The following is a 17176-nucleotide window of genomic DNA, read 5'->3' as shown; positions in this document are numbered from 1 at the left end:
GCGTTTCAAATACTGCTTGAGTGTGCGAACTGTATCTTGCATTGTTCTCGACCTAGCTAAGGAAAAGAGAGAGAGAGAGAGAGCGAGAATGACGACTTTTTGATTATCGACAGACATTAACCTATTTGTGGCTATGAAGCCTGGTTGTATCAAGAGGACCACCGAACCATCTGATCTGATCTGAACTGAAAATGTCACTAACTCTCCCATGTGGATAAGTAATAAACATACGGAACTCCTGCACTTCCGGAACAGCCAGCTGGTTTGCTGAGAATATGGTCGGCCTGAATGCTGGCGGTATAATAGATGGTCTGGCTATCACCGGTACCAGCTGTTCCAAAGGCTTGGCTGGATGGACAGATTTCGCACTGAAATCTCCGTCATAGTGAGGGTATGTCGCAGTACGGCTGAACGGACCGATCTGTCACTAAGATCGCCGTAAGTCCTAGTTGGTCGGACCGTTTGATCAAAAAGATCCCCATTCTGGGATAGTTGGACGGCTATCACCGTACTGGCTGGTCTAATGGAATTGCTTGTAGGACAGATTTCTCACTGAAATCTTCGTCATATTAAGGTTATTTCATCGACAGTATGGCTGGACCTAAGACGTCCTAAACTTGTGCGCACAGCCTTCAACATTGTCAAACCTCAGCAGCCTTCCACCAAGCTCAATTTCCAGAAGAGACTAGATGACAAGCTGTCAACAAACAGACCGATATGTGGAAATGCCTCCGAAAAATGGAACAAGCTCAGGGACACGATAAGAGAAACTGCTATGGCGACCCTGGGCCCAAAGAAGCGAATCCATCAAGACTGGTTAGACGAGAACAACGATGCCATTGAAGATCTGCTCACCAGAAAGAACAAAGCATTCATGGACTGGCAGAATGACACAAACTCCATCAACAAAAAAGACCGCTTCAAATTCTATCAAGCTGAGGCTCAGAGGGAAATCCGCAAGATGCATGAACATTGGTGCGAAAAGAAAGCTGATGAAGTACAAAGCTATGCTGACACTAACAACTCCAAAGAGTTCTATAACGCCATCAGGTCAATCTTCAGCCATGCAAAGTCCAGCTCTGCGCCCTTGCTCGCTGCAGATGGCATTACACTAATAAAGGACAAGAATGGCATTAAGGAAAGATGGAAAGAACACTTTAGTCAGCTCCTAAACATGCCCTCATCGGTCAGCCAATCTGTTCTTGACCAAGTACCCCAGCATCCAACGCACGACCAACTGGATATTCCACCAACGATGGAGGAGTTAAGGAGGGCCATTAAACAAATTAACTGTGGCAGGGCACCTGGAAAGGATGGTATCCCAGCGGAGGTGTACAAGGCTCTCAGTGAACAGACTCTGGAGCCATTCCACGATGTGCTAATCAGCATCTCGACGGAAGAAGAGATGCCAAACGACCTCAGGGACGCATCAATCATGACCGTCTATAAAAATAAAGGCACACGTGTGGACTGCAGTAACTACAGAGGCATCTCCCTCCTGTCCATAGCTGGCAAAATACTTGTTCGCATCATCCTCAACAGGCTTATTGCGGCAGTGTCAGAAGATAACCTCCCCGAGTCTCAGTGTGGTTTTCGCCCAGACCGCAGCACCACTGACATGATCTTCGCAGTGAGACAAGTCCAAGAGAAGTGCCTTGAGCAGAACATGAATCTGTATGCTGTCTTCGTGGACCTGACAAAGGCTTTTGATACAGTCAGCATAGACGCACGTGGGTAGTACTCAAGAAACTTGGTTGTCCTCAGAAGTTTACCAACCTCATTCGGCTCCTCCACGTTGACATGACTGGAGAGATTCTCTCAGACGGTGAACCCTCTGAGAAATTCCCAATATCTAATGGTGTCAAACAGCTCCGATACCCTTCAACCTCTTCTTCGCACAGGTACTGTTCCATGCCATCCGTGACCTTGACATTGGCATCTACATTAGGTATTGCCTGGATGGATCAATGTTTGATCTCCGTCGCCTAGCTGCAAAAACAAAGACGCTAGAAAGACTCATCATTGAAGAACTCTTTGCAGATGACTGTGCCCTCATGGCCCATGAAGAGACTCACCTACAGGCAATCATAGACAGATTCTCTGAAGCCTCCAACTTATTTGGACTCACAATCAGCCTAGGAAAGACAGAAGTCCTCTTCCAGCCCGCCCCAAACACTGCCCCCTCACAACCCTGTATCACCATTGGCGACACGCAGCTGAAGAATGTGGACAGTTTCAAATACCTTGGCAGCACAATATCTAGTGACGGCTCCCTGGACAAAGAAATCACTGCGAGGATCCAAAAAGGCAGTCAAGCACTCGGACGACTGCGAACCAAATTTTTTCAGCACAAGGACATACGCCTGTCAACAAAGATGAAAGTGTACAATGCAGTTGTCCTCACGTCTCTCTTGTATGGCTGTGAAACGTGGACACTCTACCGAAGACATCTCAGTCAGTTGGAACAATTCCACCAGCGCTCCCTGAGATCCATTATGCGGATCAAGTGGCAGGACCGAATCACCAACCAGGAAGTCCTTGACAGAGCCAACACAACAAACATCGAAGCCAAACTAATCCAGGCCCAGCTTCGTTGGACTGGCCATGTCATCCGCATGGATCAAAGCAGAATCCCAAAGCAGTTGTTCTATGGCGAGCTAGCCCAGGGAAACCGAAACCAAGGCCGCCCTCATAAGAGGTACAAAGACAACCTCAAGATGAACATCAAATGGACAGACCTCCAACCCCGCCAGCTCGAGCTTGCTGCCTTAGACAGAAGCCATTGGCGAGCGCTGACCAGAAAAGCCTGTTCCACCTTTGAGGATGACCGCCTCCAGCGTCTTGCTGCAACTCGGGAGAGACGTCAACAGAACTGTATCACAAATACCACCAACCACCGGTGTCCCATGCCCCACCTGCAACCGCCTGTGTGCATCGGAATTTGGACTCAGGAGCCACATGCGCGTCCACCGTTGAATGAGATCGCACAACTTGTCTTCCTCGACTCGAGAGACTACCATTAGATGGCTGGACCGTTTTCTCAAAATGCCGTCCATGTTGGACGGCCGTTGATAGCTGGACGGGCGGTGGTGGCGAGGCTGTGTTATGAAACCTATCTAATGAATCCATTACAAATCCCATGCGTCCGGACTTAAAGGTCCGAAGGAACATGCGAGGAGGGGATGCTTACACCCGCTGGGCTGCCTACAATTGGGATGGGGACGATTCCCCAATGAGTTTAATTGTCAGCTACGAGCTTACGATTGTCTTTGAATGTAAACTGAAAACGGCAGTTTTGTCTACCGCGTCTTATTCCGCCTTTCATGTGGTGACTTATGGACTACTGCTTTGAACTTTGAATTTTATGTATTTAGTTGACATTTATCCTGAAACGACAGAAGAAAAAACAAACCATAAATTAGCCATTTAGCATGTTACTAACTCGCTACTTTAGTAGACTTCCTCTGATCACGTATTACGCACGCTGCATGTCATAGACGATATACACTTAGTATATACAAAACTTGAGTCATGGTTGACTTGCTCGCTCCGAAATTTAGCATTTTGCATTTCATGCATTTAGTTGTCATTTCTGCTGAACGACACAAGTAAAGAAGAAAAAGCATAAGCTAGTAATTCAGCATGTTACTAATACCACCCCGTTACTAATGCATATCGAAAATAGTGTCGCATTTGATACCTTCTAGACCAGGGGTGTCAAACTCAATCGCTCAGCGGGCCAAAACTCAAATCACACGTAAGGTTGCGGGCCGAACAGGATAAACATTCAATAAGCGGAAAATTAAACCTTTTTTAAACATTAATATAAATTAAAACAAAAAAAAGTTTTAATAATAAAAAATCATTGGCATACCCATTTTCGCTCTTATGCCAATTTGTCAGAGCTGGATGTTTGGCTTCTTTTCTTGGCTACAAGTTCGTTTATGTTGGGAGTAATGTTCTGTGTCATTGAGATTCTCATGATGGACTGCAAGTGTTCATCAGTGAGACGACTCCTGTGTGATGTTTTGTTAATCTTCATCACAGAAAACAGCTGCTCACACAGATATGTGCTACCAAACATGCTCAAGGTTCGAGCCGCATGTAGACGAAGCTGGGGCATCTCTTCAGGAATGAAACGAATGAACTGTGCAGGCCCCACAGTGTCGTACTTTGCCTTTAGTGTCCCATTACACTGTAGCTCTATTAGCTCCATCTGCAAATTTACAGGTGCAGTTTCCACGTCTATGGCAAATGGGTTACGAAACAGCTCGAAATTACTTTTCTGTGCTTCAAAGTCATTAAAGCGCCGTGCGAACTCGGCGCGAAGTAAGCTAAGTTTTTCAGCAAAGTGTGCATTGGGAAACACCATAGCCTAAAATTCTCTCTCGGGCCGGATATAATTGTACGCCGGTCAAGACCTCTCGGGCCTGATATAATTGTACGCCGGGCCTGATGTGGCCCGCGGGCCTTGAGTTTGACACATATTTTCTAGACTATGCAAAGCATAACTTAGCAATGCATCATATTGTTACTCGCTAAAACCATATCCATTACTAACGGAACAAGCAAAAATAGTCAAGTGTCGCACTAACTCGTAAATGACAACATGAGGTCAACTATTGCGTGGTATAACGTGGTCTTAAATAGACGAAGTCCATAAAGGTGACAAAGTCACTCATATTTGGCAGACATTTTAATAAGTTATATAATCTGCATAAAAATGATCGTCCCACACAACAAATCCAAAATGAAAGTTGAATGGTCCAATTTGAACACTAACATGGCTTGGATTGTCGGAGGTAAAATGTACGATGTTATCAGTACAGCTGCAAAGCTAAAAACTGGCGACACCGGCGGTGACAGCGGGAGATAAAGGACAAGAGTTATTGCCCCTTGTCTATGTGAGCTAGACAGAAAAAGATGACTTTCGTCTTTTACTTCGGCTAGATTCGCGAGGTAGCAGGCTAATATTCCTAACATAATGTATTGGGAAACTATTTGAATGAGAAATTTAGATTTTATCCATAATTTTTTAGTTAAAAATTTACTGAATTCAGTAGAATGCAATACAAATTAATTCAGACATGTAGACATGTTGATGAATGCAAGGACACACATTCAGGCAGAGATATATTCTTTCAAGACAAATTTGCTAAAATCTCAATTTTTAGCTTGTGATATGTGCACAATTTTTCACTGAATCACTGATAAAAAGTTCCATGACAAAACTGATGGATGTCTCTTTCTTGTCAATTTCATGCCAGGCTGTAATAAATGGAGACAGTTTCTGTTTGAATTTTGTACTGGAGGGAAAAAATGAAACTTTAATGTTTATGCTTAACAATTTGTAAGCAATTTTTATAAACTGTAAGAGTATTTCTAGCTTGACATTTTTAAACACAAGGAAATTTACAGATGTATGACTTTCAAGAAGGACCAAGAGTAATATCATCTTTTTATGAATGGAGGTCAAAAGGCTTACTGTTATAGAATGCTTAAAGTATAGGACTGGAAAGTTCAGTGGTAAGTTTCTTGCTTTGCACCTTTACATTTCTGGGTTCATCCCAGTTCCAGTTAATACAAGGACAAGTGGTTGTTTAACTGAGGTGGTTGATATATTCTTGAATCTCCATTTTCCTATACCTCAGTGACCACTTACTGCAAAAATCTCAGCCACCAATAATATCTTGTATAAATTTTAAGAATTTTGAAACTGTTGAATAACTGATGTCAAATACACAAAAATAGTTGATATGAAAAAGATGGCACAGTTGAAAAGATCTCAAGACTGATTTAAAGACTAATAGATCTTTTATTAATCTCAATCTTGAAAAAAAAAATCATAACAAAACAGAATAAAAGTTTGAAAATATGGAAACTTATTGCTGTAATCTATCACAGATATAATAACAAAAACAACAAAGACACTAACAGAGTAAAATAAAATTACATAGAACACGGATAAATGAATATTGATATGTCAAGGAAATAATGAACACTTGTACAACATTACCTTGTTAAAATCCTCCACACAAAATGCCTTCATGCAATAATTGCTACATTAAGACCATTAAGACTACATTTTAATTTGCTTGTGGGACCTTGATTTTCTTGTTCATGTTTATTCATATTATGTAATGCCATGCATTTATCGATATTATGTAATGCCATGCATTTATCGATATTATGTAATGCCATGCATTTATCCATATTATGTAACACCATGCATTTATCCATATTATGGAATACCATGCATTTATCCATATTATGTTATGCCATGCATTTATCCATATTATGTAATACCATGCATTTATCCATATTATGTTATGCCATGCATTTATCCATATTATGTAATGCCATGCATTTATCCATATTGTGTAATGCCATGCATTTATCCATATTATGTAATGCCATGCATTTATCCATATTATGTTATGCCACACATTTATCCATATTATGTAATGCCATGCATTTATCCATATTATGTAATGCCACACATTTATCCATATTATGTAATGCCATGCATTTATCCATATTATGTAATGCCATGCATTTATCCATATTATGTTATGCCACACATTTATCCATATTATGTAATGCCATGCATTTATCCATATTATGTAATGCCACGCATTTATCCATATTATGTAATGTCATGCATTTATCCATATTATGTAATGCCACGCATTTATCCATATTATGTAATGTCATGCATTTATCCATATTATGTAATGCCATGCATTTATCCATATTATGTTATGCCATGCATTTATCCATATTATGTAATGCCATGCATTTATCCATATTATGTAATGCCATGTATTTATCCATATTATGTTATGCCACACATTTATCCATATTATGTAATGCCATGCAACCACCAATGCCAGGCAACAGCTTATGGCCTCTGAATTGTTGACTGGGAAAAAGATCTGAAATGCTAAGTAAAAATTATTGACGTGCTTGAAAATGGCATGCATGGTCAGTGACCAAGTGTCAACATATAACATATGGGTTTTAAATGAGACTTCTGTGTCATATCCCAGGATGTTAAGGTGTAGACATTTGGAAACTACTGATAACCCTATTCCAAAAACTAAACATGTCCTTAATAACTGTGAAAAGACCAATTCAGCTATGCAGCTTGCATAGGCATGAGGGTCTATCCATAACACTTGGGCAGAGCACTATGCAGCTTACACTGGCATGTGGGTCTAGCCATAACACTTGGGCAGAGCACTATGCAGCTTGCATAGGCATGTGGGTCTATCCATAACACTTGGGCAAAGCACTATGCAGCTTACATAGGCATGTGGGTCTATCCATAACACTTGGACAGAGCACTATGCAGCTTACACTGGCATGTGGGTCTATCCATAACACTTGGGCAGAGCACTATGCAGCTTACACTGGCATGTGGGTCTATGCATAACACTAAGGCAGAGTACAGAGCACTAGGAACACAAATTTTAAAGGTGGGAAACAGCAGGGAATTACAGGGATATGTTTCACAAACACAGTAGGTAGTTTCATCCATTTTCATATAATATAAAAATAATTATTGCACTTAAATAAACTGGATGTTCAAGCTAGGCAGATTGGTTTGGTGACAGGCATAGAGCCAAAATATCAATGACTATAGTGTAGTTTGAAATTCTAAGCAAAATAAATGGCACAGTGCAGTAGCCAAAATATCAATGACTATAGTGTAGTTTGAGATTCTAAGCAAAATTAATGGCACAGTGCAGTAGCCAAAATATCAATGACTATAGTGTAGTTTGAAATTCTAAGCAAAATAAATGGCACAGTGCAGTAGCCAAAATATCAATGACTATAGTGTAGTTTGAAATTCTAAGCAAAATTAATGGCACAGTGCAGTAGCCAAAATATCAATGACTATGGTGTAGTATGAAATTCTAAGCAAAATAAATGGCACAGTGCAGTAGCCAAAATATCAATGACTGTAGTGTAGTTTGAAATTCTAAGCAAAATAAATGGCACAGTGCAGTAGCCAAAATATCAATGACTATAGTGTAGTTTGAAATTCTAAGCAAACTTAATGGCACAGTACAGTAGCCAAAATATCAATGACTATAGTGTAGTTTGAAATTCTAAGCAAACTTAATGGCACAGTACAGTAGCCAAAATATCAATGACTATAGTGTAGTTTGAAATTCTAAGCAAAATTAATGGCACAGTACAGTAGCCAAAATATCAATGACTATAGTGTAGTTTGAAATTCTAAGCAAAATAAATGGCACAGTGCAGTAGCCAAAATATCAATGACTATAGTGTAGTTTGAAATTCTAAGCAAAATAAATGGCACAGTGCAGTAGCCAAAATATCAATGACTATAGTGTAGTTTGAAATTCTAAGCAAAATTAATGGCACAGTGCAGTAGCCAAAATATCAATGACTATAGTGTAGTTTGAAATTCTAAGCAAAATAAATGGCACAGTGCAGTAGTAATTGTGGTCGGAGATGCCATACCCACAGTACTAACAAAGAAAATAGTACAATTAGTTTCCAGATCCCTATTTGTCAAAAGTAAAATACTAATAAGGATACTAGTCTTCTTTAATGACCAATACTAACTCAATCACTCTCATATTAAATTTGCTTTAGCTGACTAGCATCACATGACAAAAAAAGTGAATCCAACATAACTCTGTAAATATGCATCTATATGAAAATATTAGACACAGAAAATAAAATTTTAAAAAAGTTGAAATTTAAACAAAATAAGAAAAGACTAATTAATAAACTTGCCAATTTCTGAAAAATTGTTTTCCAGTTTTTATTATGCATGATTTGAAGAAAACCATAAAATGTGAAACACTTAAAAATGCCACAAAAGTTGAAGGTTAATATAACATGCAAACACCTGAGTTCCATCATTATGAATGGAACAAAATACATACAATCTGAAAGTCTAACAGGAACAGCTGAGTAGAAACCCTCCTACAAAATTAACATATTTTACAAATTCAAAGACTTAAAACATAATGGAAATATACTAATGATGGAAGTGGAGATGCTGTAAAGTTACTAAACCAGGCATAAGAAATGACAATTAATTAAGCTTTATGTCACTTTCTCCAGACCCTAACGCTGTCTTGCTCTAGGTAGAACTTGTACTTTAATACGAGTATTCGTAACCCTTTTCTGTTCTAGGTAAAATGAGTACTTCAATATATGTATTGCTCTAGGTTGAACTAGTACTTCAATACAAGTACTGATAACTCTCTTTTGCTCTAGGTTGAACTAGTACTTCAATACAAGTACTGATAACTCTCTTTTGCTCTAGGTTGAACTAGTACTTCAATACAAGTACTGATAACTCACTTTTGCTCTAGGTTGAACTAGTACTTCAATACAAGTACTGATAACTCTCTTTTGCTCTAGGTAGAACTAGTACTTCTTATCAGACTGGATACTTACATTAAAAATGTTCATCTCCAGTTCGATCTGATGTAAAAGATTAAAGCTACAATTAAAGTCTGTTGCATTTAAATTATTTGTCACAAAACAATTCATGAATCTTTTTTAATCTCAAGTAAAGTTGTTTCATTTTATAATGATGTGAAGCAAATACTTCTGAAAATCTAGAATATAAAGTATAACATTAAAACATTCAGCAAACATGGTCATATGGATTATTTCCTTAATGTAAGCTGGGCTGTTTTATTAAGGTTAGTGTCAATGTTACAAATCCAGGCCTCTCAAGTTAACTTTTAGCTATGAAAAGCCAAAAGATTTTTGTCCACACAGATGGAAGATTAATGTCTTTTTAGATATACAGACTGGCACCACAATCCCATCAATACTTCAGTTATTACTAGAGCAGAATGTACAATCTTGCACTGGGATTTAAATGTGGTGTGGTTGATGGAAGATTAATGTCTTTTTAAATCACTCTTGCACTGGGATTTAAATGTGGTGTGGTTGAAGAAAACATCCACATTATGATCACATAAATTTTATTGAAGAATATTTGACTAAAAGAATTGATCTCTTTTTCAAATATATTACCTGATCATAATACCTATGGAGAATTGGTACGATGTGCAGGGAGCTACATCGTCCTTATGCAGGAGAAAACCCATCTCTAATTTCCCAAGTTATATGAAGAACCATCCAACTTGAAAGAAATACATAGGCTGGAGTAGTGATTCCACATGCCCAGACACTGCTGACCAGAAACACACACCCCCCAACACTAATTCAACAGAAGCAGATAGGACAAATCACTGAGAATCTACCAATCAGCAAGGAGAGGTAGCTGCTATAGATCCCACCAGGTCAAACTCAGGCTTTTGGAATGGAAGATCTCAGATATAACAGTGCTAAAAGAATTTTTTTAGACACATGCTCAGGACAAGTGACTTTTAAAAAATTCACAAGCAATGACTCCAATTCTAAATAAAGAACAGAAAAAATTACTCGTGCTGTCTGAGGAGGACATATTTTTACTATTATTTTGATATACTCACCCTGTCCAGAAATATTAAATGGTCAGTCCTTTATACTTGTGATATTGGTTACAGACCAATGTTCACATTCTCCTGAATAAGGACATACAACCAAGGTACATACAACCAAGGGACATATAACCAAGGTACATACAACCAAGGGACATACAAGTATAACCAAAGGACATATAACCAAGGTACATACAACCAAGGGACATACATGTATAACCAAGGGACATATAACCAAGGTACATACAACCAAGGGACATATAACCAAGGGCCATACATGTATAACCAAGGGACATATAACCAAGGTACATACAACAAAGGGACATATAACCAAGGGACATACATGTATAACCAAGGGACATATAACCAAGGGACATACATGTATAACCAAGGGACATATAACCAAGGTACATACAACCAAGGAACATATAACCAAGGTACACACAACCAAGGGACATACAACCAAGAGACATATAACCATGGGGCATACAACCATGGGACAAACAACCAAGGGACATACAACCAAGGGATATATAACCAAGGGACATACAACCAAGGGACACATAACCAAGGGATTTATAACAATGGGACATACATGTATAACCAAGGGACATATAACCAAGGTACATACAACCAAGGGACATATAACCAAGGGACATATAACCAAGGGACATACATGTATAACCAAGGGACATATAACCAAGGTACATACAACCAAGGGACATACAACTAAGGGACATATAACCAAGGGACATACAACCAAGGGACATACATGTAAAACCAAGGGTCATACATGTATAACCAAGGGACATATAACCAAGGTACATACAACCAAGGGACATACAACCAAGGGACATATAACCAAGGTACATACAACCAAGGGACATATAACCAAGGGGCATACAACCATGGGACATACAACCACGGGATATATAACCAAGGGACTTATAACCATGGGACATATAACCAAGGAGGTTACAACAATTTTCAATTTCTGCATGCTCGGGTAAATAATTGTTGGATACAAATCTGTTCTTATGATTTCTGACTGCATGCCTTGGTCAATGAGAAATCTGTGTTTCATTATGATCTGTTTGTAAAAGTATTTGGGGGCTTTGAAGCAATTTCATCTAAACGTTGCAAAATTCTCGATGTTGCTCAATTAATATGGAAAATAAAAATACAATTGGCAAGGTACTGACCTTTTTCTGCGACTGTCACATCAATCAGTCAAAACAGAAGCTTCCAGTTCTTAATCAGTTCGCATGACCATACTGCAGATATGTCAGAATTAAAAAAGACATTCACTCCATCATGACACTATACTTAGTGTGTTCTTCTCTGTGATTACCAGAATTTTGCTGCCAGGCTAAAAATATGTCATTGGGTCACCATGAGTAGTTTCCCCTGAGCACTGATAATGGCCTGATCAGATTTGGTAATTACTGTGATCAGAATATATCTGATGGCACAGCCTGGTCTTGATGGAACTTAGTCATCATTTCCCTCTTTTCTGTTCTGGATGTGGGAGGTTGTGGATTCAAACACTGGCCAAGTCATACCAAAGACTTTTAAAATGCTACTAATAGCTGCCTCGCTTGGCACTCAGCATTAAGAGTTAAGTGTTAGAGGTTAGAGGTTAAGAGGTTAGTGATAGGACCGGTTGGCCGGGTGTCAATATAATGTGAATGGGTGGGACATCATGCTACATGTCTGCGATATGGTGCCCCAGAGCTAGACATCACTATAAACTCACACTGCAGACATCATAGTGATATGACTGAAAATAAAAATCTAAATTGCAAATTGCATTGCTTTTCTGTTTCAAGTTCATGATCCTGGGATGGGTTTGTGGACATTTGATTCCTGTAACCAGTTCCTGACTATATCTTGTCAAGCTGTAATGGTGCTGAGCACTGTCAATCTGCCTCAAATGTGATAGAAACTACAGAATAGCTGGGTGCTGAGCACTGTCAATCTGCCTCAAATATGATAGGAACTATATAATAGCTGGGTGCTGAGCACTGTCAATCTGCCTCAAATGTGATAGGAACTAGAGAATAGCTGTAATGGTGCTGAGCACTGTCAATCTGCCTCAAATGTGATAAGAACTATAGAATAGCTGGGTGCTGAGCACTGTCAATCAGCCTCAAATGTGATAGGAACTATAGCATAGCTGTCATACCTGTTTGGTATTAGACCATATGACACCGCCTAAAGTATCCTTTGCTTGAGCTCAGGAGGGGAAGGTGGAGCTGGGGCTGTATATGAGCCTTGGTCTGTCTACTTTTCTTTTCTGTTTAGTGCTCCCTGCTCCTATAACGAAATTACTCACTGAGATGGCATTGGCGGCTGTGCGAATGATGTCCTCCTCTCTAATGGTACAATCAATTGCCTTCCATTTATACTTGCCTTTGCCAGGACAAAACTGAAACCCAATGACTTTCCATCCAACATGTGTAAACTTCACATGTATGGCCTGAATACCATTCCACACATTCCTGTCATGCCATACAGGTATCCTCTATAAGTTTTAAACACATGCACTGTGTGAACTATGTCCTGACCATTGTTGATACCTGTAAATACAGATATCTAACAGAAAATATATACAGGTGAGAAACCATAAAGATACAGTTGAACAATATAAATGATTCTCTGGTCTGTGATTGCTGATTAGCATCACATAAACCTCTGTAAAGTAGATGCGAATAAACAAATAAATGTCCATGAAATTACCTGCAGGGCCATTCTAGTCTGTCAATTTTATCAGTCAATGACTGAAAACAAATAGTTCAGTTCACATTACTGAATGAATGTACTAGTGACTAGGGCAGGTTATAACAAAATGGTACTGACAGGTGTCTCATGCAATGAAGTTATTGGTCTAAAAATGTTAGAAAAACATAGTGTGAGAAAGAAAGGACAAGGAACAGTTGAAAAGACTAATGAGTAAGATTGCTGAGATTGATGGAGTATGATTGTATCCTTCATATGAAAAACTACTTCACCTTGCTCTGTAGTGTGGAAGATATCACTTGATCTCCTAATATATGTAGTGAAGTATGGACAGAATTTGGCAATAATGATGTCCAAAGGGAGATCATTCATGTCTGACTCCCAATTAGGTTTGTAGACAACATTTGACTTTTGTACAGCTAAAAGTTAACTTTAAAAGCTGAATTTGTAAGGTAGCAGTTGTGGAATTATGATCAGGTAACATATTTGAAGAAGAAATGTGCTCAAGGAAAACAAGTGCCCCATGAACTTGCCTAAATGTTAACCTAAATAAAAAACTTAACCAAACAACGTGATTTCATGGGATATTAAATCTATGGCAGTAAATCTCCAGCATATTCTCTAAAATTATTTAGTCATTTCATAACTACACGTATAATTTAGAATTGTCCAACATGTACTATACAATACTTTTTCAAACACAATAATATGGGTATAACAGTTTAAAATTATGTATAGTGTCAACAACATACAAGAGCATCAAACTGAACATTAATAAAAAAAAATTTATAATAATAATAATAACTTGCTTGAAAAGTAAAGAAGTCAATTTATGTCCTACAGTCTACTTGTTCAAGATACTTAGAGTTTAAGAATCTTGTATTTGAAAGTTTGATGAACTTTGACCTTACCAATATGCATTGAACATCATTTATGCATTTACAATTCTAGCTTAATTCATGGAAGAAGGTTAATATTTTGCATCTCTGAGCACAAGTACTGCATTTAAAGCTTTAATAATACAGGGCTAGGATAAAACCAGCTGGATACATGGCCATGTAAATTTAAAAGGTGGCAACAAGGTTTCTGAGATGACCACTATGTCATACCATGCTGGATGTCCATGCAGAACCATTTTCATTTATGACTAACTAAACTTTATAAGAAATCTTCTGATGAAAACCTCATTATGATATGACTTCCTGTTCAGCAGTTTTAGTTAAAACAAAATTGAAAAGGTGGCTGTTGAGGTGGCAGCCATACTGGGCATATGTGCAGCACCATTTACCATTTTCATTAGGATCAACAAGACCATGGAATGAAGTAAAGTTTCATGTTAATCCTCAAGTTAGTTTAGAAGGAGAAGTAATAAAAAGCATGTGCTAATAAATGAATGTACAACGGACAACAGGCCATCCCACAAGCTCTTCTGGTCTACACCCAAACCCAAAACAATAAAAAAGATTTTAAACTTACAATCATACCTTTCTAAAATAATTCAGATATGACAAAGTATTATTTGCTTCTTTGTCCTCACGCAAAATGAGATACTGATGAGTGGTCAGTCTTTGGTATGATACAGTTTACAAGACAGTTTTTTTTATAAAACACTGCAATTCACTGCTTAAGATAGCACAAACTAATCTAGAAAAAAAAAACACTGTATCAAAGACAGCTTTCAGACTTTATTATCTTGATTCCTTAGTAACCCTGTCTTGATATCAGTTTTCCAATAAAGCTGTTGAAAGCACCTGTATGGAGTAAGTGAAATAAAAGACTTGTAAAAACATGGTCAAAGTAAAACTGATTTTAATGTTCCATAGATCATTACAAGCCTTTAGCTTTCTTCCAAATGGTCAACATTCATGATCCACCTGGCAGGTCAGGATCACCATCATAGTATCACTAGAACTTTAATCATATAAACATTCATTTTAAAGACTGACTGCTCAAGACAAGGGTCTAAACATTTATTTGGATATCTGGTTTAACCTGTGAGGTAATTTCCATGAATAAACGACTAAAAAATATATAGAAAAGCTACAAATTTTCGATGGAGGGGTCCTCTACATCAAAAGTAACTTGTGGTGCAGAATGGTAGCTGTAGAAGCCATCATCAATTGTCTCAGAGGTTAGAGTTGATTGGTTTACTGCTTCTCCATGCTGAGACAAATCTGTATCTTTTGGTTTTATAACTGGGATACGGTCAGAGCTTTCTGATGGATGGAGGTCAGAGGTCGGCCAGCTGGAATCAATCATTTGGTTGCTATGAAGATCGTCATTAGTCACCACGGCAGTAGCTTCATCATAACGATTTGCTCTATGAAAAAATGTTATTACAATATATTTTAATTCAAATAAATATTCAAACCTAAGCCCCATGTTCCATCTGTTTAAATTTGACTCACGATCCTTTCTTCAAAAATTAAACATATTAAACATGACAGACCATAGCAAAGACTGCAAAACAATTCTTGCTCAGACCAAACTAAAAATTCTGACACCTGACCACCTATCATCAGTACATGTAACTGACCAATCAGATAACAGAATTATGACAGTACACGTAACTGACCAATCAGATATCAGAATTATGACAGTAAATGTAACTGACCAATCAGATATCAGAATTACGACAGTACATGTAACTGACCAATCAGATATCACAATTATTAGCTGAGTTTGAGATTGACTGAATTGACTGAAACCTTTTGGGCCTGAAGGTTGTTTTTCAACCCTTATTAGATGGAATTAGGTAACAAAAAGACTTACTGAACTATATATATCCAACAACTTTATATCCTTACTATGATGGGGATAACATATATTTTGGATGTACTCTAAATCTTTACTGGCTTTAGCCACAAAAACTGAAGCTACTATAAACAATATGACATGAAATTCTTAGCCTACTTGACTATGTGCTGATAACATTAACATGAGAGAATGGGATTCATTAGAAGACTTGTCAAATCACTGACATAAATCTTACATCCAAGGTAAGAATTTAATATCCTGTAGACCTGCATAGATTCTCTTTCTCACATCATTTTTATATCAGCACAAAGCTGGAGAAAAAAACAAAATCTTTAAAGAATTTAAATGTTATGATGCATAGAACAACAAAGTCAAAACCATGATATCACAGGTTTTACATACATATCTATGATATCACAGGTTTTACATACCATATATATGATATCACAGGTTTTACATACATATCTATGATATCACAGGTTTAAAATACATATCTATGATATCACAGGTTTTACATACCATATATATGATATCACAGGTTTTACATACATATCTATGATATCAGGTTTTACATACATATCTATGATATCACAGGTTTTACATACCATATATATGATATCAGAGGTTTTACATACCATATATATCACAGGTTTTACATACCATTTTTATGATGAGGCTACGATATTCATTGTGACTAAGGGTTCCAAATTCTAGATATGCCATTCTTATAAAAAAATTCTTTCTTCATTAATACTTACCCAAATGCATTATAATTAGGGAAAATACTTTTGCTACTTATCAAACTAAGCCTTACCAGGAGAAATTAAAGTTTGCCTTCCCCTTTTAAATACTGTAGTATCACATAGTTTCATTGGTCTCAATTTTCATGGTTTTGGAAAAACAGACATTTGTGTGGGTACATATGTTCATGGTTTTGGAAAAACAGACATTTGTGTGGGTACATATGTTTGTGGTTTTGGAAAAAACAGACATTTGTGTGGGTACATATGTTCATGGTTTTGTAAAAACAGACATTTGTGTGGGTACATATGTTCGTGGATTTGGAAAAACAGACATTTGTGTGGGTACATATGTTCGTGGTTTTGTAAAAACAGACATTTGTGTGGGTACATATGCTCGTGGTTTTGGAAAAACAGACATTTCTGTGGGTACATATGTTCGTGGTTTTGGAAAAA

The 17176-nt window shown here is 37.8% G+C and overlaps 2 protein-coding genes across 2 annotated transcripts in view; both read right to left on the bottom strand.

The window, feature by feature from the left end:
* Nucleotides 1-1051: 1051 nt before the first annotated feature.
* LOC149794680 (general transcription factor II-I repeat domain-containing protein 2-like) lies at nucleotides 1052-4372 on the bottom strand. The gene is made up of 2 exons (XM_089966219.1): nucleotides 3935-4372; nucleotides 1052-1111 (listed from the first exon to the last, which is right to left on the bottom strand). Exons 1-2 carry the CDS (start codon nucleotides 4370-4372, stop codon nucleotides 1052-1054), a joined length of 498 nt encoding a protein of 165 aa, XP_089822345.1.
* Nucleotides 4373-5795: 1423 nt separating this feature from the next.
* Nucleotides 5796-17176, bottom strand: part of LOC149794679 (uncharacterized) — a 53182-nt gene continuing 41801 nt past the window's right edge. The window contains exon 6 of the mRNA XM_089964288.1: nucleotides 5796-15543. Coding sequence (XP_089820414.1) covers nucleotides 15264-15543 — 280 coding nt within the window. The 3' untranslated portion in view covers nucleotides 5796-15263. The remainder of the gene's footprint in view (nucleotides 15544-17176) is intronic.

Source organism: Sinohyriopsis cumingii, chromosome 7, assembly GCF_028554795.1.
Source record: "Sinohyriopsis cumingii isolate HCF-2022 chromosome 7, ASM2855479v2, whole genome shotgun sequence".
Classification (NCBI taxonomy): Eukaryota; Metazoa; Mollusca; class Bivalvia; order Unionida; family Unionidae; genus Sinohyriopsis; species Sinohyriopsis cumingii.
Note: the sequence above shows the minus strand (reverse complement) of the source record. Positions and strands in the feature narration are given on the sequence as shown.

Excerpts from the sequence above, each read along its gene's own strand:
- LOC149794680 (XM_089966219.1), bottom strand. The coding sequence starts at position 4,372 with ATGGTGTTTCCCAATGCACACTTTGCTGAAAAACTTAGCTTACTTCGC. Across the intron at positions 1,112-3,934 it reads CTCCCAACATAAACGAACTT|TGTAATGCCATCTGCAGCGA; the intron begins GTAGCCAAGAAA and ends GTCCTTTATTAG.